This window comes from Geotrypetes seraphini, chromosome 6 (genome assembly GCF_902459505.1).
Source record: "Geotrypetes seraphini chromosome 6, aGeoSer1.1, whole genome shotgun sequence".
Lineage (NCBI taxonomy): Eukaryota > Metazoa > Chordata > Amphibia > Gymnophiona > Dermophiidae > Geotrypetes > Geotrypetes seraphini.
The window spans coordinates 237791841-237814186 of NC_047089.1; the positions used below are offsets into that span (position 1 = coordinate 237791841).

General features: G+C 45.0%; 1 protein-coding gene across 4 annotated transcripts in view; it reads right to left on the minus strand.

The window, feature by feature from the left end:
• The window catches only part of KDM6A (lysine demethylase 6A), a 547501-nt gene that overhangs the window by 363593 nt on the left and 161562 nt on the right, over positions 1 to 22346 (minus strand). For 3 of the 4 annotated variants that reach the window (XM_033949775.1, XM_033949774.1, XM_033949772.1), the window contains exon 9: positions 2008 to 2101. In XM_033949775.1, the coding sequence (XP_033805666.1) occupies positions 2008 to 2101 (94 nt within the window). Of the gene's footprint in view, positions 1 to 2007; positions 2102 to 10329; positions 10439 to 22346 lie in introns of those variants that run through there. The other variant, XM_033949776.1, reaches the window with a different exon arrangement.

Sequence of the window (22346 nt, forward strand, 5' to 3'; positions counted from 1 at the left end):
CTCTCTATCTCATGGCATTGTTGGTGGGGAATTGCGCTCTTCAGGGGAGAAACCCCTGGCACTAGCATAGCTGTGATCCCTAAGGGTTCCATGCGGCCCTTATTAATCATGTAAGCTTCAATCATAATAGGGTGAGGAAAGAAGTTGGTTCCAATCTTGGAAAAACTGCCACAAAGCAACTCAGCCTGTGCTCAAGTCCACTGTGAACAAAACCTGGGGCAAGTCTTGCTCCCAAGGGATTGGTCCCTGAGCCCCTGAACTTTTAGTGCAATCTGCCCTTTGGAAGCAGACCCTCAACTTTAGAGTCTGCGCTCTCCCGCAACCAGAGATGCCCCAAGACTGGGGTCCTCTGCAGCACAGAAAAACCCAAATTTAAATGAAAAATAAATGAGAAGAGACAGGCTCCTACTACCTTGCTTGTAGAGAGACAACTAAGGAATTGGAGGACAGCCCAAAGAAATGGAAGGTGAAGCAATTGAGGCAAGAAGGGGTTGACTACCCGAAGATTCAGGAATAATGCGTCTGTTGTACTAGAAATATAGATTGATTGTTGTAATGTTTGGGCTTGGTTGCAACTTACTGTGTACTACTGATTGTGATTGCTTTTTTTAAGCTATGTATTTAAAAATTTAATATGTATTGATATTTTTACAGATTTGTCTCAGCCCCCAACCCAGCCCCGAGGGGATGAAATGTGGCCATGTCAGGAAACTGAGAATTGTCTGCGTTCACGGCAATAAAACAATTTATGTATTTTTATTCTGGTCTCCTGGTTTTGTTTTTGGATTGGATCTTACAGATTTTGCAGATCGCTTGCCTGTTTTTTGAGACTCCTTACTTGGGCACATTTCCTGAAACATGGCCACAATGGGTCCTTTCAACACATGGACTTAAAAATTTTTTAAAGTGTGAGTAAATATAAACACCCCATTGGACTTTTGGAGTCTGCACGCCTTACCTTCTTTTGCTTGCTGTTGCACATTCACAAAGGTTACTTCTCCTGTTTTGTCCAACAGACTTGACATCAGGAGTATCAAACACAATGCTCGCAGGTCATTTCTAGCCCAAGGAGCCTCCTTATTCAGTCCATGAAGACACACTTTAGCTAACATTCATATCAACATGGTGAAGTCACAACCTGCTTTTGGTTCCATGGTCACTATCATCATGCCATGGACTCAGCATACAGTGACAGAAGGCATGAAGGTTTGAGGGGACACCTCTGTGCATGAAACTAATAGGTACAGGGAGATCTCAAGGAGACTTGAATCACATTTCATTGCTGCAATAGACTGTTTCAGTTTATCAAGTAGCCATGTAGTTGATTTTGAGAGAAAAAGAGGTTTTCCATGAAGTACTGAGTTAAAAGGGTGTACACTTCTCCCTCCGAATCCGCGGAACAATTTCCTTTTTTGGGCTATTTTTTAGCCGTCTGAGACTACAACGGGACCTCACGGCAGCATTTTAGTGACGGCTCTGAACGGGGCAGGAGCATAGGAAGATCGCTCCTGCTCTGCTTCACCGCAAGACCACCAGGTAAGATTCTGGGGATGCAGGAGGGAGGTGGGGGTGGGTCAGAGCTGACCGAAAAGTTATTAGCAGTTTTTCACACTTTGCGGTCCGGCTCTGCACCTAACCCCCACGGATACGGAGGGAGAAGTGTACATTAATGCAAGACATTTTGGATTCATAACTATTTTTTGAATGTTTCTATACATTAAAATATTGTACTTATCTTAATATGCAATTGCAAACCACTCAGATGTTTAAAATTGATGTGCAATAAATTAGATATTAAATAAACTTGAAACTTAACAAGTTTGTGGAACAATGTACAAAAGTATGAAGACTTTTTGCAAATCAACATTTTACATATATCATAAATAGAATTTTAAAAAAAGTTAACACACACACCTTGGAAAGTGTCCAACACACTGGTCTGAGAAAATAGGCAACACACAAAGTAAGCACATGCAATTATGGTAAATACAGAAAGTTTGTACATACCTAACTGCTGTAAGACAGTTGCTTTTACTTGTGAAGGAAGGTTTTCTGTTTGCAAAAGTTGCTCATAAGCTTCCTTGGCAGCGTTGTACTTTTGCTGAATGAAAATATATAAAAAATTCAAAGTAATATTTATATAAAGAGATTAGGTTCTTACCATACTAATATCTTCTAGTAGATAGATGTATCATTCTGGACGGATGGGTAATCTCCTCATGCTCATGAGCCATGCAGAAGGAATCCATTCCAGCTTTTCAAACCCTCCTCCGTCACTAGATAACTAGAGGACTCTGAAGCTTCCTTCAGTTTGAACTAAAACAGGCAATAGCCCTATATAAAAACACATGCGAAGGAGGGATATTCCCCAAACTACAACTCTGATCTGCTCTAACAATATAACAAGAGGCAACAAAAAGGCAGTGTAGTCAATAGGTTCTAAGAGTGGTATTAGGGCCGTGCTGAGTGAACAGGGTGAATACACCCTCTAAGTAAGCTCTAGATGTGAATACAACAGAATCAATAATAATAATAATAATAATTTATTTCTTATATACCACTATACCATGAAGTTCGAAGCAGTTTACAATAAAGATACATTTTGACAGTACATGGGATAGAAACGGTTTACAATAAAGATACGTTTAGTCAGTACATGGGATACAAGTGGGTTACAGTAAAGATACATTTTGTCAGTACATGGGATACAAGTGGGTTACAATAAAAATGGTTTACTATCAAGGTGCATTTTGTCAGTGTATGAGATACAGGTGGGTTACAATAAAGATACATTTAGTCAATATATATAAGAAATAAATTACATTACATTACATGGGTTACAATAAAGATACGTTTTGTCAGTACATGGGTTACAATAAAGATACGTTTTGTCAGTACATGGGGGGCGAGGTGGAAGGGTCATGGCGAGGAAGAGTTGGGTATGGGAATTTAGAATTTGTTAAACAGTTGAGTTTTCAGGGATTTTCTAAAGTCTGCGTATGTAGTGGCCTCAAGTATGGGATATCCAGTGATGGTGTGCAGGTGGTGGCTTTGTACCTCTACCTTAGAGTGCTAAGCGCTGGAGGTTCTCCTCCCCTCTGAGGATATCCCGTTCACTTTATTATTATTATTATTCTCATTCTTGATTCTGTTGTATTCACATCTAGTGCTTACTTAGAGGGTGTATTCACCCTGTTCACTCAGCACAGCCCTAATACCACTCTTAGAACCTATTGACTACACTGCCTTTTTGTTGCCTCTTGCTAAGTTCCTTTGGCAGTCTTCTGTGTTGGAGTCTTTGTTTGTGTTCTAACAATATAACAAACATGTTAAACACTGCAATTGAATAATTGAAACACTGAAATAATACCAGTGAGAAACATTTATGGAGCTCAAACATTCCCCCATTATGTTATAGCAATAGATTATTCTACATACCCTTAAGGTCTGATAAGCATCCAAAATTTCAGTATGGACTCAAACTTCTTGATTAAGACAGTAAGCAGGGGACAACTGATGGGGCAGGGCTCCAGAATGACATACCTATCTACTAGAAAAGATATTAGCAATGTCAGAACCTAATCACTTTTTCTAGTGCAACAGGTGTGTCCATTCTGGATGGCTGGGACATACAAAAGCAGTGAATCACTAACCAGATACAGAAGATGGTAAGTAGGATCAACTGGAAACAATCCACAAATACAAATTATCCAATTTTGGAGTGTCAAATATGGGAAAGGAAGGTCCCGTTGGGGTAGGCTAGTGACTCTGCACATTAAACTTAAGTGAAAATACTTACTATTAAAATTCTTTGAAAAATTGGTGTATATAATATTTTGATGCCAGGGGGGGAGTGTGTGGCGCAGTGGTTAAAGCTATAACCTTAGCACCCTGAGGTTGTGGGTTCAAACCTACGCTGCTCCTTGTGACCCTGGGCAAGTCACTTAATCCTCCCATTGCCCCAGGTACATTAGATAGATTGTGAGCTCATCAGGACAGATAGGGAAAATGCTTTAGTACCTGAATAAATTAATGTAAACAGTTCTGAGCTCCCTGTGGAGAATGGTATAGAAAATTGAACAAATAAATAAAATAAATAAATAAGATTTAAGTAAAACACTGGGGAGGAGGTGGAGATAAGGGTCAATGATTGAGACTAACCCATCTAGTCTTGATACCACACGTTTATATGTGTCAAATCAAGCAGGTTTCTGAGACCCTTTACCCTCCTTTCCCATATTTGACTCCAAAGTGGGATAATTTGTATTTGTGGATTATATACAAAAGCAGTCCCAGAAATCTAGGGCAGGACCCTCTGCACCAGCTCGTAACATTGAGGATCCAAAGGAAGCCTCCCTTGCTGCCATATCCACTCTGTAAAACTGGAAAATGTACATAGAGTGGACCAGGTCGCTGACCTACAAATCTCCTCAGGAGAAACCACCTGAGCTTCTGCCACGAAGAAGCCACACTTCTAGTTGAATGCACCTTCATGTAGACTGGTAACTGTTTTCCACAGGCATTATATGCTGACAAAATAGTCCTGTGGATCCATCTGGAAATTGTGGTCATGGATGCCAGTGTGCTGCATCAAGTCTGACTGGTGAGCACAAAAAGATGCACAGTCAGAACTCATTGGTCACCTCAAAATATCCTACAAGGACTCTCCTCACAACTAACTTTTTAAGAACCCAGTCCTTCATGGATCCTGTGGACTAGAGCAGTGTTTCTCAACACGCAGTACGCATACCTTAGGGCACATGTATCAAACACAAGGCCCGTGGGCCAAATCTAGCCCGCCTGGTCGTTTTATACATCCCACAATGACTGTGCGCCGGCTTGAGGGCAATGCAGCATTTTCCTCATTGCCACCCCCGGGTGTTTTACCTTCTGGCCGGCTCCCTCCTTCTCACTGCCACAGTCATCTCTATGCACAAAGCCATGGGCAGTGGCTTCTCGCGTGTCTCACGGATCTTCCAGCAACGACTGCAGCAGTGAGGAGGGAGCTGGCCAGGAGGAGGGACCTAGATGAGGTATAGAATGGAGGGAGGGAGAGGGGTGTGTTGGGACTCGAGAAAAAGGGAGAAGAAACTTCAGACAAATGATAGGAGAGAGAGAGAAGGAGAAAGAGAAAGAGAGAGAGAGAGAGAGAGAGAGAGAGAGAAAAAGAGAGAGAAAGAGAAAAAGAGAAAGAGAGAGGCCACACCATGGAATGAAAGGAGAGGAGAGATCCCAGACTGCAGGGAGGAGAGATCCCAGACCACAGAAAGGAGAGAGATGTTAGACCTTGGGAAGGGAGAGAGAGATGCCAGACCATGGGAGAAGAGAGAGATTCCAGGCTATGGGATCTTGCATATCCTTTAATACCATGCCTCCATCACTTGGGACATACATTTGGTTACCTGCCCTAGTAAGGAATCTACCTTAGGCTGAGGGAACATTGCATGGCACTCCTATGCTATTAGACACAGCCGAGCCATTGTCTTGGCTGCAGGAACTAACATTTTAGAATTAATGGCGGTATTAATCCTAATATAAATTGCCCCTCCATAGGCAAACTCAAGGTATTAGCTCAATACTGGGGTGCTCAAGCACCCTCAGCACCCACAGAGCTGGCTCCTATGGTTTTGGCTACCTTTAGGGACCCCTTCAGGAGCATCCTGATGCTCCGTGACTAAAACACTCATATCAGAATGTCAGGGAAATGAAGATGATGGGTTCTCATTCTGCTCATTATAGAGCAGGCAGGATTTGTTGGGAGTCCAAGTTTAACTCCCACAGAAAGTCAGCAATAATCTCTAACAGAGCTGAGGGTTTAAACAGTCAGCGAACTGTAGGGTCATCTCCCTGATTGAAGGCCACCACTATATCTTACATACTTGTAACTTTCTGCAACCCTGCATCTACCAACAGGTAGGGCCCACTCTGAGACAGTAAAGGTATACATTGATCCCACCCTATCCTCTGAGTCTCTATCCGAAAGGTACACTGTATCCTGGCCAACCTCTGATACTGAGCTAGATGTGCCTTGGGCACCCAAACCTCTCTCATGACTCCTGGTGCGCTACCAGACCTCTTCTAGGGATCTCGTCCATCAAAATAAACTCTTCACATCAAATTGACAAATTCAGGAGAAAATGCTGTATTAGGTAGCATTGAGTTCAATTTAGATGGCTCCAGCTTGCATCTCTTAGGTTTTGTGGTCTCTATGGTTCTGTGCATGGACATACTGCAATGCCAGGGTTCTAGAAGGGATTTGCTCCAAGCTGAAAGACACGCCCTCCCCCCAGCTTCAGCTCTAGAGGAGGTTAAGCCAGATGCTCTCTACCCCCCCCCTCCTTTCACATGCTGTGCAGCATGTGATGCAAGAGTGCTCTTTGGGGGCCCATCCAGTGCAAACTTGGCATGAATTAAGGTAAAGGAGCCTGAGGACTCCATCCCTGCCAGTTTTGGGGCAAAACGAGATGATGTGGAGGTTCTGGAGAACTTTATTTTAAAAAATTTTAAAATTCAAGATGGCCACTATGGCACCACAACGCTTGAACGAAAACCAAAAAACACAGATAAAAGGGATTTTGGGAGGGGGAACCTTAAAAGAAGGGGCAGAAACAACAGCTTTAAAAAAAAAAAAAAAAACCCTCCTCAATTTTCCTCTTAGGCTTATAACAGTCTTACTCATTGTGACCGACCTGTGTTGCAGCCTGCCTCAGCTCTTAAAGTAGCTGGGTCTGGGGAAAAAATTGGTTGTCTCAATATGACTGTTCCTCCAACATTGAAATCTTCGGGCTGGCAGTCGGACCAAAATCTGACTGATCCTCAACCCCCCCACGGACCCACAACACAGCCAGCACCCTGAAAAGCCCTGCTGAGCCCTCTACAGATGCCTGACAGCCTACACTCAAGGCCCTGTGATGCAGTAGGTAAGCAAAGCTTCTATGAGACCAGACCCCGAGCTCCACAAAAGTTTCTGCAGGTTAGCTAATAGATGACACAGAGGAATTGGCCTATCAGCTGCAGACTTCAGTCTGCTTCTCCTCCACACAGAGCTTGAACCTCGAAGTGGGGAGCTCTGAGCACTGAAAGCAGTAAAAAAAAAAAAAAAGAAAGAAAGAAAGAAATATACAGAGTAGATCAAAAAAGCTCCTACTGGCTCGTGTGCACAAGGAAGCAGCAAAGCCCTCTAGTGAAGGAGGAGGTGTTGAAAAGCTGGAATGGATTCCTTCTGCACAGCATGGGGATATTACCCATCCATCTAGAACACAGGTGTCAAAGTCGGTCCTCGAGGGCCAGAATCCAGTCGGGTTTTCAGGATTTCCCCAATTAATCTGCATGAGATCTGTTTGCATGCACTGCTTTCAATGCATATTCATTGGGGAAATCCAGAAAACCCGACTGGATTCCGGCCCTCGAGGAGGGACTTTGACACCCCTGATCTAGAATGACACACCTATTGCACTAGATATGTGTGTGTGTATATATAAATAAATAATTATATCTATATACATATATACACACTGTATATACTCGAATATTACCTAGAATATTTAAGCCAAAAAATTGGCCCAAAAATGGGGGTCCTGGTTTATATTCAGGCCAGCGTCCTCTCCCAGAATTATTGCAGGCCGCCACCAGGCTCTGCACCCTGCCCTCCTCCCTACCCTGTCCATCATGCGATCCCTGGTGGTCCAGAGGTGCAGTGGGCAGAAGCGAGCTGTCCACGCTCCTGCCCCACTGCTAACCTGGTCAGTCGGTGGCTACCATGAGATCGGGATTTTTCAGTTGCTGACCGGCACTGAGCAGAAGCGCGCTCTGGCACTGCTGCTGATCGGCAATGAGCAGCTTCCTGACTGGCTCCTGCAAATTCTCATGAGAATTTGCGGGAGCCAGTCAAGAAGCCGCTCAGCATCAGGCAGGAGCACCAAAGCACACTCTGTTCGGTGCCACTAAGATCAACTTATATTTGAGTATATACGGTATATACACATATACACCACACACACACACACATATATACATACAGGCAGACCCTGGGTTAAGAATGGGTTCAGTTTTTTTAAACTGTTCTTAAGTTGAATTTGTATGTAATTCGGACCCTAGTATTCTTCCCACCTTCTCTACCTCCTTGAGGCCCCTCTCACATTCTTTTCCATCCATCCCACTGTTCCCTCTCATCTCTCTCTTCCCCACACATCTCTACCTCACTCCTCTCTCACCACCATTTCCAATAATTCTCTCCCTCCCTATGCCAAACAATTCTCCTCTTTCTTTATCTACCCATGTGAACCATCTCTTTCCTTCTCACTCAAACACCCAATTCTACCTTTCTATTCCCTCCATACCTCAGAATCGCCTTCCCTCACTCCCTCCATCCTATGGCTCATGCTTCCCTCACTTCATTCTATGTCCCAAGTTCATGCCCCCTCCCTTCTTCCTTCCGTCCTTTGTCCGAAGTTTGTGTTCCCTCCCCTCCCAAATTCCAATGTGTCTCTCCCTCCCTCCATTCTGTGGCCCAATTACATGCCTACCTCTGGTGGGTGTTTCCTTCTTCTGGCCGGCTTCCTCCTCCTTCCAGCCGCAGTCATTTCTCTGCACAAAGCCGTAGGCAGTGGCTCCTAAGTGCATCTCGCGGCTGAGCTGGAAGCCTTCCGATTCATCCACAGGATGCACGTAGGAGCCACCGCCTGCGGCTTTGTGCAGAGAAACAACTGCGGCTGGAAGGAGGAGGGAGCAAGCCAGAAGGTAACACCCGCCGGAGGGCAGCACATACTTGGGACACAGAATGGAGGGAGGGAGAGAAAGAGAGAGGGGCACATTGGAACTTGGGAGAGGGACGCATAGGGACTCAGGAGGAAGGGAAAGGGGTGCATTGGGACACTAAAGGTAGAACAGGACCCCCTGTTCGTAAGTACAAGTCTGACATAAGTCAGATGTTCATAGAACGGAATTGCCTGTATGTATATAGTACTTGGGATTTTTGTTTTTAAATGTACAGCATTCACAATATACCTCAAAAACATAATGCTATGGCTTGATGAGCTATTTGCAATTCTTTGCTTTTTACTTTTTATTTTTTTAATATATTCATTTTTAATTTGTGCTTAAGTGTAGTTGCTCAAATGAACTTCATTACTACAATAAATACAAAGAGTAGGAGGCACTCGAAGTTACAGGGAAATAAAACCAATAGGAGGAAATTTTTTTTCACTCTGAGAATAGTTATTCTCCGGAACATGTTGCCAGAGGATGTGGTAAGAGCGGATAGCGTAACTGGTTTTAAGAAAGGTTTGGACAAGTTTCTGGAGGAAAAGTCCATGGTCTTTTATTGAGAAAGACATGAGGGAAGCCTCTGCTTGCCCTGGATCGGTAGAATGTAACATTGCTACTCCTTGGGTTTTGGCCAGGTACTGGTGGCCTGGATTAGCCACCATGAGAACGGGCTACTAGGCTTGATGGACCATTGGTCCGACCCAGTAAGGCTATTCTTATGTTCTTATATCTTTACAATGTTCGTTCTCCAACTCCAGATGAGTTTCGACTTGCGTCATCAGGGAAATTCCATTTAAATATGTGTTAAAACCATATGTAATTACCTTTCATTTAATTCCTTTCTCCTCCAAGATTTAACAACGGGGGTACCCACAAATACGATTTAAACTGCATATAAGAGAGCTAAGTTTTCACACAACTCATGGCATAAGCATTTGAACACACAAAAAATTAGACCAGGACACTTTGGTCTGTTTACTCCCATATTTGTCAAATGCTCACAAGATACAAAAAGTGATTTAAAAACATTGGCATGTCTTTAAGTAGTCACCCAGAATTAGAAATGACACCCAAATTTGTGTATACTTGGATAAGCAATTTGGGCGAGTTGTTTAAAATGACTAAAAAGCCTACTGAACAGAATCCAGTCATTACCAATGTGGGCGTTGTACATTTTGTGAACACGATGCAAACAGAAGTGTTAATCCCCCATATAAACCGCAGATTCACATTATGACAATGGACTGACTGCACTACAGCAGGAGTGGTTTACTGCATAGTCTGTCCATGCGCATTTTATTACATAGAACAGACTTTTTAAAAGACCTGTCAAAGTAAGCAGAACAAGCTCCTTTAACAAGCCATTGGGTCGAAAAAGGTCATTATTAAAAGAACTGCAGTTTGTCGTATTAATGAAGGTGCAGTTGCAATATGGGGGAGACTTATCAAAAGTGTTGCTGTATAAAGAAGCTAATTCATGAATGGGGAAAAGTAAGTCCCCATGGACTGAACCATGAGATTGAGTGGCCGGCAAAACAACAACATAATGCCTTCATTTCTCACCATAATGAAGTGGAATAGCCCAGGTTGAGTATGACATCAGTGGAATCCAACTGGTCAACATAGCACCATGTGTTGTTCAGCGAGTTCAAAGCACAGCTTTCTGTTGCCAATCTTGATTTCTGAAAAAGCCCAGACAAGGCATGCCGCCGTGAACGGGAGTCAAGACGATATAGATACTGAATCTCAGTAAGAAATTATACAAAATATTGAGAATTTGGTAAACTAGAAAGGAAGTAAATGAAAGGTAATTATAGTGTGCAATGTGATTTTAACACAGTTATATTTAGATGGAGTCTCCCTGATGACGCAAGTCGAAACTCAGCTGGAGTTGGAGAACGAACAAGCGGAGAACAAGAGAATGAATTAATGAAACGGAGAATACTATTGGATTTATTTATTTACTTTTAAGAAGCACGACAAACAACCAGTTTACACAGCACTGCACAAGTACACTTTGGGGTTAACGAGAACTGTGTTGTGGACTGCAAACATCATTGTGGAACATCATCGCAGAAAATCAACGCCAAAGATAAGTAGCGACTAAGTTTATTTTTGCCAGGTCTTTATTGGCATTAGGAGGCATTTTAGAGAACAAAATTATATGAAAAAGTGGGAACATACATGTGCGATAATGGTTCCCAGCAGTTCTACACATGGTCTCAGCATATAGCTAATGACCTAGGTGGAGGAACACTGAGCACATTGTAAAGAATGCTAATAAAACTGATTGAACTTAAAAAAAAAAAAAAAATGATATCACTTTCAATTAAAAAGATATCTTTCAATTAAAAATGAGTATATTTAAAAAATTAAAAAATAAACAGCAACAGCCTGTTTACAATGCTGCCACTGCTGCTTTGGGTAAGGAATGGGTGAGGGGGTTGGCAGGTCAGGACTGCTGCCACTGCGCTGAGACGCTTCACTGCTCGGCAGTGTACTGCATATGCAGAAGCACGGAGGCACACAGGCACGGAGTTTATCGTCGTGCGCATGCGCTACTAAGGGTTTTATTATTATTGATATATATATGTGCTTAAGTGTTGTTACTTATACACACACACATAAACATACACATTTAGATATAAACTTACAATATAAAGCTTTGTGTTTTCCATAGACTGCTGAACTGATCAGGCACATAGTAGGTAGTATTGCAAATTGCTGATACAGGACAGCTCTCCAAGTACTCAGAAGTAAAAAGTTCCAAGCATGTGCAGCCCTTCTTGAATCCAGCACTCTCCATAATTAATTTCACTGTTCAGTAATTAATGCAGCTTTCAGAGATGGAAAGGATAGTGTGCCTGATCAAAACTGTTGTCTATGGAAAATATCCAATCAAACAATGCTTTTCCCCATTGACAAACAGGATTAAATCAGCGACACAAGCGGAAAACTCCCAAGTTCAGTGCTGCTCAACTGTTTATGTATTATCTATTATACAGGACCAGCCTGCACATCAAAACGGTACAAGAGTTGCAAGCTGCTTGATCAAATGCCCTGTCTTACTGTAGACTGGTCTAAGCTGCAGTATGAAGGTATGAAATGAGGACCAGGACGCCACTTTACAAATGGTATCCAGAAAAAGCAGACTTCAAGCGAGGCACAGAAACTTCAGTGGCTCTCATCGGAGGAGTTTTCATTTTAGTGGTAGAGAGCACCAGTTTGTTCTTAACAGAATCGGTTGCATAATGTTAACCAATTTGCTGAGGTTCATTTTAAGACTGAAACGTCAATCCTGATGGAGTCAAAGATAACATATATACTGTAGATTCTGATGAATTCAGTTTTGAGATAGTAAAAACTATAGAATGACACAGGGAAATAAATTTCTCCCTGTTCCCACCCCATCGCTTCGAGCTCGGCCCTGTCCCCGCCAGCTTAGTCCCTGTCTCTGCCCTGTCTCCTGAGTAACATTCCTCCCCCTTGCATCCCCTTTAATCTGTTCCCTCTCCATCACCATATCCAACATTTCTCCCTCTCATCCTTCTCTTCCCCATGTACCTCTACCTCTCTCTCTGCCTAACAATTTTCCTCTTTCTTCCTTTCACTATGTGAACCATCTTTTTCCCTCTCACTTACACACTTAAGCCCAACAATTTTCCCTTTCTATTCCTTCCCTTGTGTCCCAAGTTCATGCCTCCTTCCTTCCTTCTGTGTCCCAAGTTCGTGTCTCTCTCTCGGCCTTCCAGCCATTGTCCCAAATTTGTGCCCCTCCCATGTCCCAACATGCTCCTCCCCTCCTTTCTCCCACGTTCTCCCCTCTTAGGAGCTTAAAGATTACATAAAAGGGCTTATTATTAAGAGTTACCGAGGCAATAAGGTAGCTCCCCTCAGGATCCCTAAGAATCCTGTGAGTTTGCAGTTGAAGGCTCTTGCAAAAAAGAATCACCACACCCCCCTTACCCCCCCCATAGCCGGGGCCTCAAGGTGGTCACCCACCCACCAAGTACAGAGTTTAGCATGTTCCGCAGAGGACAACCTAGTCTCCTGCAGAAAGGCCAGCGAAGTCTTTCTACGATTCAGCAATTGTAATATTTTATACCTTTTAATAGGGGAGTGAATATCCCCCACATTCCAAGAAACTAATTTATGTTCCAGGAAGAACAACAAAGAGATATAAAAGCAGATACAGTGTAATCCATTTCCCAGAACCAGAGAAGTGTCCTAGCCACCACTCCCCTAGTTGTAACAAACACCAGAGAGACCACCAGACCCCCACCTGTCTGAACCAAGGAAATCCCTGCCTCCCAACTGAACCTCCCCCCCCTGCACCCCCCTCCTCAACTCTGCCTAGACCCTATGCCACACCCCAAAGGGTGCTACTTCCAGGAAGCAGGATACGCCTGCTACAGGATCCCCTCAGTGTTGCCAAAACCCTAGACACCTCACCCATCCCAGCTTCTCGAGGGAGAAGAGAAGCCACCAGAGTAGGACCCCGGTACACATGAAGGGGAGTGGGAAAGAAGCAGGGATGGAAGGAATGACAACAGAACCCATAGAACAGGCACAGAAAAGACTGCCAGGCCCCAGAGGACCTAGTGGGGCAAAGGTCCATAAAAGGCAACAGGGCAGTCCCCCCAAACCCCAAGTCCTGCAGCCCCTACAATGTAGAGAATAGTAACAACAAGGTACAACCAGTGAACTAGCGGGAATGGGTGCATGCCCCACCGATAGGGCAAACCACACCTCCTCACACAATTAGAATGGGCAGAACGGACCTGCCGAGGAACAAGGAAAAGATAGAATCAACAGCTACAAGAAACTATAAACCTTAAGTCCAGACCCACCAGCAAAGCAGATGAAACCACAACCTAGGCCCCCAACCCCCAAGCAGAAAGCCTAACGCACTCCAACCACCCAAGTCCCACACACACTCCCATAGTACCTCGGCATACGAAAAAGACCCCCACCAAACCTCCCAAACTCACACACTCTACAGACCCCCTCAGCACTCCTCGACGATTCCCTGCAGCACCCCTCCCCTTTCCCGAAAACAGGGGGGGGGGGGGAGATTAGGGCCAGCAAAGGTGCTACAGCAAGGCCAAAAGCCATATAATCAAGCTCAAGTCATAAGGTTCAGGCTCCCACAGGCCAGTCAATACAACTCAAGGGAACTCTCCAGAGTTCACGGGGGATCCTCAAGAAGCTTTTCCTCCACAAAATGCTGGGGGGCCTCCGGGGAGTCAAAACGATGGGCATTGCTGGAATGCATGATCCGCAAAAGTGTATTGAAGAGAAAGGGATGCGGCAGCAGACCAGACTGGTACAAAGTGTAGAAAACTTGCGTCACGCATGAGAGACTTCCACGGAGTAGTCCTGGAAACATAGGATCATCTGGTTGTTATACTGTAGTGGTGATAGTTCAAGATGCGGCAGATGACCACCTGAGGGCGGTCAGCTCCATCTCACCACTGTCCCAGGTGGTGGGCCCAGTTTTTGCAGGAGGTTGAGGGATGCCGGTAACCACTGCTCCAAAAAGTCCCCCAACTCACCCTCCGAAAGAGATTCTGGCAGACCAACAAACCGGAGATTATTCTGGCGAGTCCGATTTTCAAGATATTCTATCTTGGCCTGGAGTGCTGCTAGGGAGCCGTTAGCTCGCCCCCTTTTATGGGGGATCTCAGCTGTGACGTCGGGGGTGGGCGGAGCTACCACCCACCTCTGTCCGCTCCCTTTGCCGCTTCTCCTGCCTTCTCCGCTCCTCTCCGCCCCCTTGTACCGCCTCCTCCGACTCTCCTGCGCTTCTCCTGCCCTGCACCTGGACTCAAGCACACACACACAGCACCTCTGATCCTCCGATCCTCTCCGCTCTCAGCTCCCCACGTGCTTGTGTCCAGAAGGCTGGTTCAGCGATGTGGACCCTCTGCCTGCTCGCCCCCTTTTATGGGGGATCTCGGCTGTGACGTCGGGGTGGGCGGAGCTACCACCCGCCTCTGTCCGCTCCCTTTGCCGCTTCTCCTGCCTTTTCCGCTCCTCTCCGCCCCCTTGTACCGCCTCCTCCGACTCTCCTGCGCTTCTCCTGCCCTGCACCTGGACTCAAGCACACACACACAGCACCTCTGATCCTCCGATCCTCTCCGCTCTCAGCTCCCCACATGCTTGTGTCCAGAAGGCTGGTTCAGCGATGTGGACCCTCTGCCTGCTCGCCCCCTTTTATGGGGGATTTCGGCTGTGATGTCGGGGGTGGGCGGAGCTACCACCCGCCTCTGTCCGCTCCCTTTGCCGCTTCTCCTGCCTTCTCCGCTCCTCTCCGCCCCCTTGTACCGCCTCCTCCGACTCTCCTGCGCTTCTCCTGCCCTGCACCTGGACTCAAGCACACACACACAGCACCTCTGATCCTCCGATCCTCTCCGCTCTCAGCTCCCCACGTGCTTGTGTCCAGAAGGCTGGTTCAGCGATGTGGACCCTCTGCCTGCTCGCCCCCTTTTATGGGGGATCTCAGCTGTGACGTCGGGGGTGGGCGGAGCTACCACCCGCCTCTGTCCGCTCCCTTTGCCGCTTCTCCTGCCTTCTCCGCTCCTCTCCGCCCCCTTGTACCGCCTCCTCCGACTCTCCTGCGCTTCTCCTGCCCTGCACCTGGACTCAAGCACACACACACAGCACCTCTGATCCTCCGATCCTCTCCGCTCTCAGCTCCCCATGTGCTTGTGTCCAGAAGGCTGGTTCAGCGATGTGGACCCTCTGCCTGCTCGCCCCCTTTTATGGGGGATCTCGGCTGTGACGTCGGGGGTGGGCGGAGCTGGAACAGTTGAAAGTTGGAAGACTTGTTGAGAAATCTGAAGAAGGACGGCCTGACGTGGTTGTGGAAGGTAAGGCTCTCAGATTGATAGTGTCCAGAGTTGCTCCTATGAACTGGAGAGACTGAGAGGGAGTCAACTGAGATTTGGGAAAGTTGATGTGAAATCCCAAACTTTGTAGAAAAGAATAGTCCATTGGGTCGCTGCAATAACCCCTGAAAAAGAAGGAGCTTTGATGAGCCAGTCGTCGAGGTATGGAAATACTTGGAGACCCTGGTTACGAAGAGCTGCAGCCACCACCACGAGACATTTTGTGAAAACTCTGGGAGAAGAAGCCAACCCGAAGGGGAGAACTCGGTACTGCAGATGAAGGTTTCCTACTTGAAATCTGAGGTACTTGCGAAATGCTGGATGAATAGGGATATGAGTATACGCCTCTTTAAGATCGAGGGAACACATCCAATCCCCTTGATCCATTAAGGAATATAAAGTTGGCAGAGTGAGCATTCGAAATTTCTCTTTGACTAGATATTTGTTGAGAGCTCTGAGATCCAGGATCGGTCGTAAATCCGTCTTTTTGGGAACTAGAAAATAACGGGAGTAGAATCCCAAGTTCCTTTGTGGAAGAGGAACTTCCTCCACAGCTCGCAGGCGAAGCAGAGCCTGAGCTTCTTGAAGAAGAAGGGGAAGGTGCGACTGATCGCAAGGACACTCTCTTGGATGGCGATCTGGAGGCACCTGCAGCAACCGGAGAGAGTATCCCTCTCGTAGGATGGAAAGCACCCAGAGATCTGATGTAATGAGCTCCCACTGGTGATAAAATGTGGACAGACGACCCCCTATGGGAAGGGGAGAATTTGGAAATAGAGAAATTGGAATGCTCAGGCTGAGACTGTCAAAAAGGCTGAGCTGGTTTGGTGGCAGCAGGAGTCTGAGATTTTTGCTGACGCTGTTGTTGAGGAGGACGACGAGGAGGAGGCCTGGAAAAAGCAGGAGTCGTTTTCTGAGGATAACGACGTGGAGTCTGTTTAAAACCTCTAGTTGGTGCAGGTTTGGGTTTCAGTCGAATGAGGGAAGCAAAAGAGCGTTCATGTTCTGAGAGACGCTTGGTAGCTGCTTCAATAGAGTCATCGAACAATTCGTTACCCTCACAAGGTAGATTCGCCAATCGATCTTGAAGATTGGGATCCATGTCAACAATCCGTAACCATGCTAAACGACGCATGGCTACTGCAAATGCAGATACTCGAGAGGAGAGTTCAAAAGCATCATATGAGGCTTGTAACATGAAGAGTCGTAATTGAGAGAGAGTCTTGAGGATGAGTTTGAATTCTGAAAGACGAGTTGTGGAAATATCCGGGTAAAAAGATGGTAAAATCTTCAGAAAATGATTGAAGTAAGAAGTGAAAATGTAGCTATAATTAAGAACTCTATTTGCCATCATAGAGTTCTGGTATAAACGGCGACCAAACTTATCCATGGTACGACCTTCTCTGCCTGGAGGAACTGAAGCGTAGATTTTAGAAGGATGTGCTTTCTTTAAAGATGATTCCACTACCAGGGATTGATGAGAAAGTTGAGATTTTTCATAACCCTTACATGGAACTGTTCTATAGCGAGATTCCAATTTAGAAGGAATGGCAGTGATGGAATAAGGAGTCTCCATGTTACGAGCAAAGGTTTGTTTGAGAACAGGAGTCATGGGTAAACGTAGTGACTCTTTAGGTGGATGAGGAAGCTCCATATCTGCCAAATATTCAGGAGTATATTTGGAATCAGAATGAAGATCTAGTTTGAGAGCTTGTCCCATATCAAAAATAAATTTGGCAAATGAAATGGATTTGGAATCAGATGCTTCCTCAGGAGACACACTGCGAGATCTAGGGAGTGCTGAGTATGAAGGAGAAGCCTCTCTGGAATATGATGACAATGGTTCCGATTCAAGGCGTAGAGTCACTGAAGAAGCTGCACTGTGAGGTGGAGTAAGAGAATGTTTCCTCTTAAGGCTCCTGGATGGAGAAGTACCAGGTGTACGTGGTACTGAATGAGTCGAGGTCTGAGGTGAAGTGTCTCGACGAGCTGGTTTCGATGAAGGAGTCTTCGGTTGAGAAGGACTTCGAGTCGATGCTCGATGGTGTCGAGATCTGTGCTTCGACTTCGAAGAAAGGGGAAGAGAAGTCTCGGTGTCCAAAGCTGAAGACTCTCTCCGAAGCTTAGAAGCACTATGTCTCGAAGGCTTCGATCGGTGCTTCGAAGGAGGTGAGTCTGGAGAAGAATCAGATGAAGGTATTCTCTTCGGTGTCCGGGATCGGCCTCGAGATACTGGATGCTCCAGTTGGGTGACAGGCTGATCCACCCGAGGCAAGGTCAAGGACAGGACCAAATGAGCCACTAAAGAGGAAATCTGAGTGGTCAGTATAGATTTTAGCATGTCTTCCAGCATCGGCACCGAGACAGAAGGTTCTGATCTCGTAGGTGCAGCAGTACACTCCAAAGAGGGCGACCTCGAAGGTGAGTATTCCCTTGTCTTGGAGGTACGCTTGGAAGATGGACGTGCAGAGGACTCTGGCGGCTTCTTGGGTACGGTACCTGAAAGAGAACCCGGAGACTTACCCCCCATGGCAGATTTCATCGAGGACACCGTCTTCGAGGGAACCGAAGCAGGCAAGGTCGAGGCCTTCGAGACCGAAGCTCCAGCCGGAACTTGGGTCGAAGCCTTCGAGACCGTGGTCGTCGATGATGTCGGAGTCGAAGCTTTCGATACCGGGGCAGCCGCCGAGGTCTAAGTCGAATCCGAAGGTTGCTCCATGTCTCCGAAGAGTTGAAAAAATTGGGCGCACCTGCGTCGAAAAGCCCGTGGAGTGAGAGTGAAGCAACGATGGCAATCTTCTGGTGAATGGGAAGGACCCAGGCACTGAAGGCAGCGACAGTGGGGATCGGTGACCGAAATCACACGATTACACTGACGACAACATTTAAACCCGGTGAGAGGCAGGGACATAGAAAAAATAAAGTCCGTGTCGAACGGAAGGAGCAATTGGGCCTAGGCCCAAGGCTCACCGGCCGGACAAATATAAAAGAGAAACAAAAATTCAATTTTTTATTTTTTTTTAGTTTTGAAAAAGGAGAAATAAAGTAAAGCACAGCGACCGAACTTTGAGAAAAAAAAAGAAACAGCCGCGGTGAAGAGAAGGCAAAAGTGCTGCATAGCTGAAGAAAAACGTGTCTTCTTGTCTCCGCGGAATTAAATGAACTGAGGATCCTCTCAGGAGATGCGCCCCCTAGTTCGGGCGGGAAGGCACGCGCTGCATGTGCGGTGCAGTCCTCGAAAGATCGAGATCTTCAAGCAAGTTTGCTTTCGAGGCTGTCCGCTGTGGGGCTCCGTCGGTGACGTCACCCATGTGTGGGAATATGCTGCCTGCTTGTCCTGGGATAAGCAGACTTTTTCCAAAGGTCTGCAATCTCCCACAGTAAAAGGTGTCCCCCCCAGGGATTCCCACCTTCACACACGAGGGCGAAAACTGCAAACAAAAAATACTAAAATTCCACTAAATTAAACAACAAGCAGAAAAGATAAGCTCCTACAGCTTGGCTTGTAGGAAGAAAAACGGGTAAGATAAGATGCATACTCAGTGATAAGGTATGAGGGAGAGGGATTAAAGCCTCTGACTAAACTAAACTAAACCTTAACCCTTTCAGGACCATAAGGATCGTAGGCCAATTTTTGTGGTTTTGACGACATTTTTATGGTAAAAAGGGCTTGCAGATGCCAAAAAATTGATTTTTTTTGTGAAATATCATTATTTTTTTTTTTAAAAAAATCACACTTCTGGCTTATGGACAGTGTGGCAAGTGAATCTTCTCGTCAATCTGGCAACGACGCTAATGAATGAATGTCGGAACCAGTTTGTTTACATAAAGGCAGTATCATATGGAATCCGTACATATCAAATTTAGAACTGTAGACTATCCCAATCAAAATTTATAGGATTTTAAAGTTATGGGACAAATATGTCCCTTGGTCCTGAAAGGGTTAAGCTTATACACCGCATCTTCTCTATAAATATAGAGCTTGACACAGTTTACAAAACTTAAAAGGGAAGTACAGTGGGAATTGGTGGTAGTAGGAAGCGGAAATTTACAATTTTGAAAACAGCCAAGTTTTCAGGTGTCTTCCTACAAAGTCCTGGTAGGTAGAAGGAAATAACCCACTGGTTCCGGAATAGAGTGAGATTGTGCAAGAACAATAAGTTAGCAAATAAGGTTGTGGCTACTTGAGAACTATCAGGTGTCTGTTAGATGTTTTTCTTGCCTCCATATATTTATCTTGAAATCACATTGATAGTCTTAAAAAAAAAACAACATAAGACTAGATTCTGGGGGCTAGTGATTTGAGACAGGATGCAGTAGATAGTCCTCCTCCTGAGTGATCAACATGGAAACATTTGAAGCCTGCACTGGAAACCAGATTTGACAAGATCAATAGAGCTTTACAAGAATTAGATATCAAGACTCTGTTGAAACGTGTGTTGAAACAGGAACTTGACAAAATTCTAGACGAAGAAAATTTACGTGATCCACATCAACACGGATTTACCAGGGGAAGGTCCTGCCAATCTAATCTGATTGACTTCTTTGATTGGGTGACCAGTCATCTGGATGCCGGTGAGTCCCTTGACGTGATATATTTGGACTTCAGCAAAGTTTTTGATAGCATCCCACACCGCAGGCTGTTGAACAAACTAAAATCGATGGGATTAGGGGATACATTCACAACATGGGTAAGGGATTGGCTAGATGGTAGGCTTCAAAGGGTGATGGTAAACGGTACCCCCTCCAAAACGTCAGCAGTGATGAGTGGAGTACCTCAGGGCTCCGTCTTAGGGCCGATTCTATTCAATTTATTCATAGGAGATTTGACCCAAGGACTTAGAGGAAAAGTATCACTGTTTGCCGACGATGCCAAACTATGCAACATAGTTGGCAAAAGCAGTGTGCCTGACTTTATGACGCAGGACCTAAGACAGCTTGAACAGTGGTCATCAACTTGGCAGCTGGGCTTCAATGCTAAAAAATGTAAAATAATGCACCTAGGCAAAAAAAATCCACACAGAACTTACACACTAAATGGTGAAACCTTGTCCAGGACCACGGTGGAACGTGATTTAGGAGTGATCATTAGCGACGATATGAAGGCTGCCAATCAAGTAGAGAAGGCTTCGTCCAAGGCAAGACCTCATCTCGAGTATTGTGTTCAATTCTGGAGACCACACTACCGAAAAGATGTGTTGAGAATTGAGTCGGTTCAGCGAATGGCTACCAGGATGGTTTTGGGGCTCAGGGAACTCACGTATGAAGAAAGGTTAAAAAAACTGCGGATGTACTCACTGGAGGAGCGAAGAGAGAGAGGGGACATGATTGAGACCTTTAAGTATATTACTGGGCGTATAGAGGTGAAAGATGATATCTTCAGTCTTACAGGGCCCTCGGTAACCAGAGGACACTCGCTGAAAATCAGGGGAGGGAAATTTCAGGGTGATGCTAGGAAGTACTTCTTCACTGAAAGGGTGGTAGATCAGTGGAACGAGCTGCCTCAGCGGGTGATTGAGGCCAGCAGCGTGTTAGATTTCAAGAGAAAATGGGATATTCAGTGGGATCTCTAGGAGAGTAAGAATCAGGGAGTGGGTCATTGGTATGGGCAGACTCGATGGGCTATGGCCCTTTTCTGCCGTCAATTTCTATGTTTCTATGTTACATTTATTGATTTCTATTCCACCTTAACCTTTCAGTTCTAGGCAGATTACAGTTAAGAGGTACCTGCACATTTCCAGGAAATTCCATTTCAAAGCTTATTATTAGACAATTAGCATTGAAAGACTTATTTCCTAAATAACATCATTTTGATTTCTGTCCAGAATAGTCTACAATCCTATATGGCACCCAAGATTCTGATCCAGACTGTCAATGGAAAAACAGTTTGTTCAACTAGTACATAAACTAAGAATTGACTGTAAACAAACCGCTGCAAATTATCTAAGCATACCAAGACCTCAAAAACCCAAGACACTACTTGAATGTGTTTCATGTTCTTACTGGGGTGAAGTGTTAATCATCGGTCTTGTGTCTACATTTATATTATTTTGTGCAGGCAAAACCTTAATTCACCTATGTGGTGCTATCAAGAAGAGCACTTAGCTTGTGGCCCGACAAGACCCTACACTTAAAAGATGTACAGGGATTTTCAATCCAGCAACTACTTGTGTGGTTGAACAATGTATTTAGCAGTATATCAAGTTCTCTTAAATGAAATAAAATAAACAACTCTAAGTTTTTCTGAACTTCCGGAGGTAAGCAGCTTGTATTTTAATTTGGATTGGCAATGATAAAGTCCCAATTCTTTGTTACTTCACAGAAGAAGCAGAAGGATCCTTCTGCTCCTTGACAACATAAAACATAGCAACTTAATTGTCTGCTTAAACTAATACAAAGCTGTCTCGGAGAATATGATTCAAATCTCCAGATGACTGCCATGATATACTTAGGAATTTGACCATGTACCTTAGAGTGGGAGTTTAAGCGTGCTCCCCTTCCAGTGCTTCACACATCTGACATTAGAACAGATGCATATCATGGAGTAAAGAGATACCTACAGTAAGATTAGGTTAAAAAAAAAAAAAACCCAAAGTCCACCACTACAACTTAATTCATACATGAGCTGAAGAATAGCAGAAAGAGGTTCTACTGCAGTTTCCAATGAGATTTTCTCATTTTCAGGCAAGC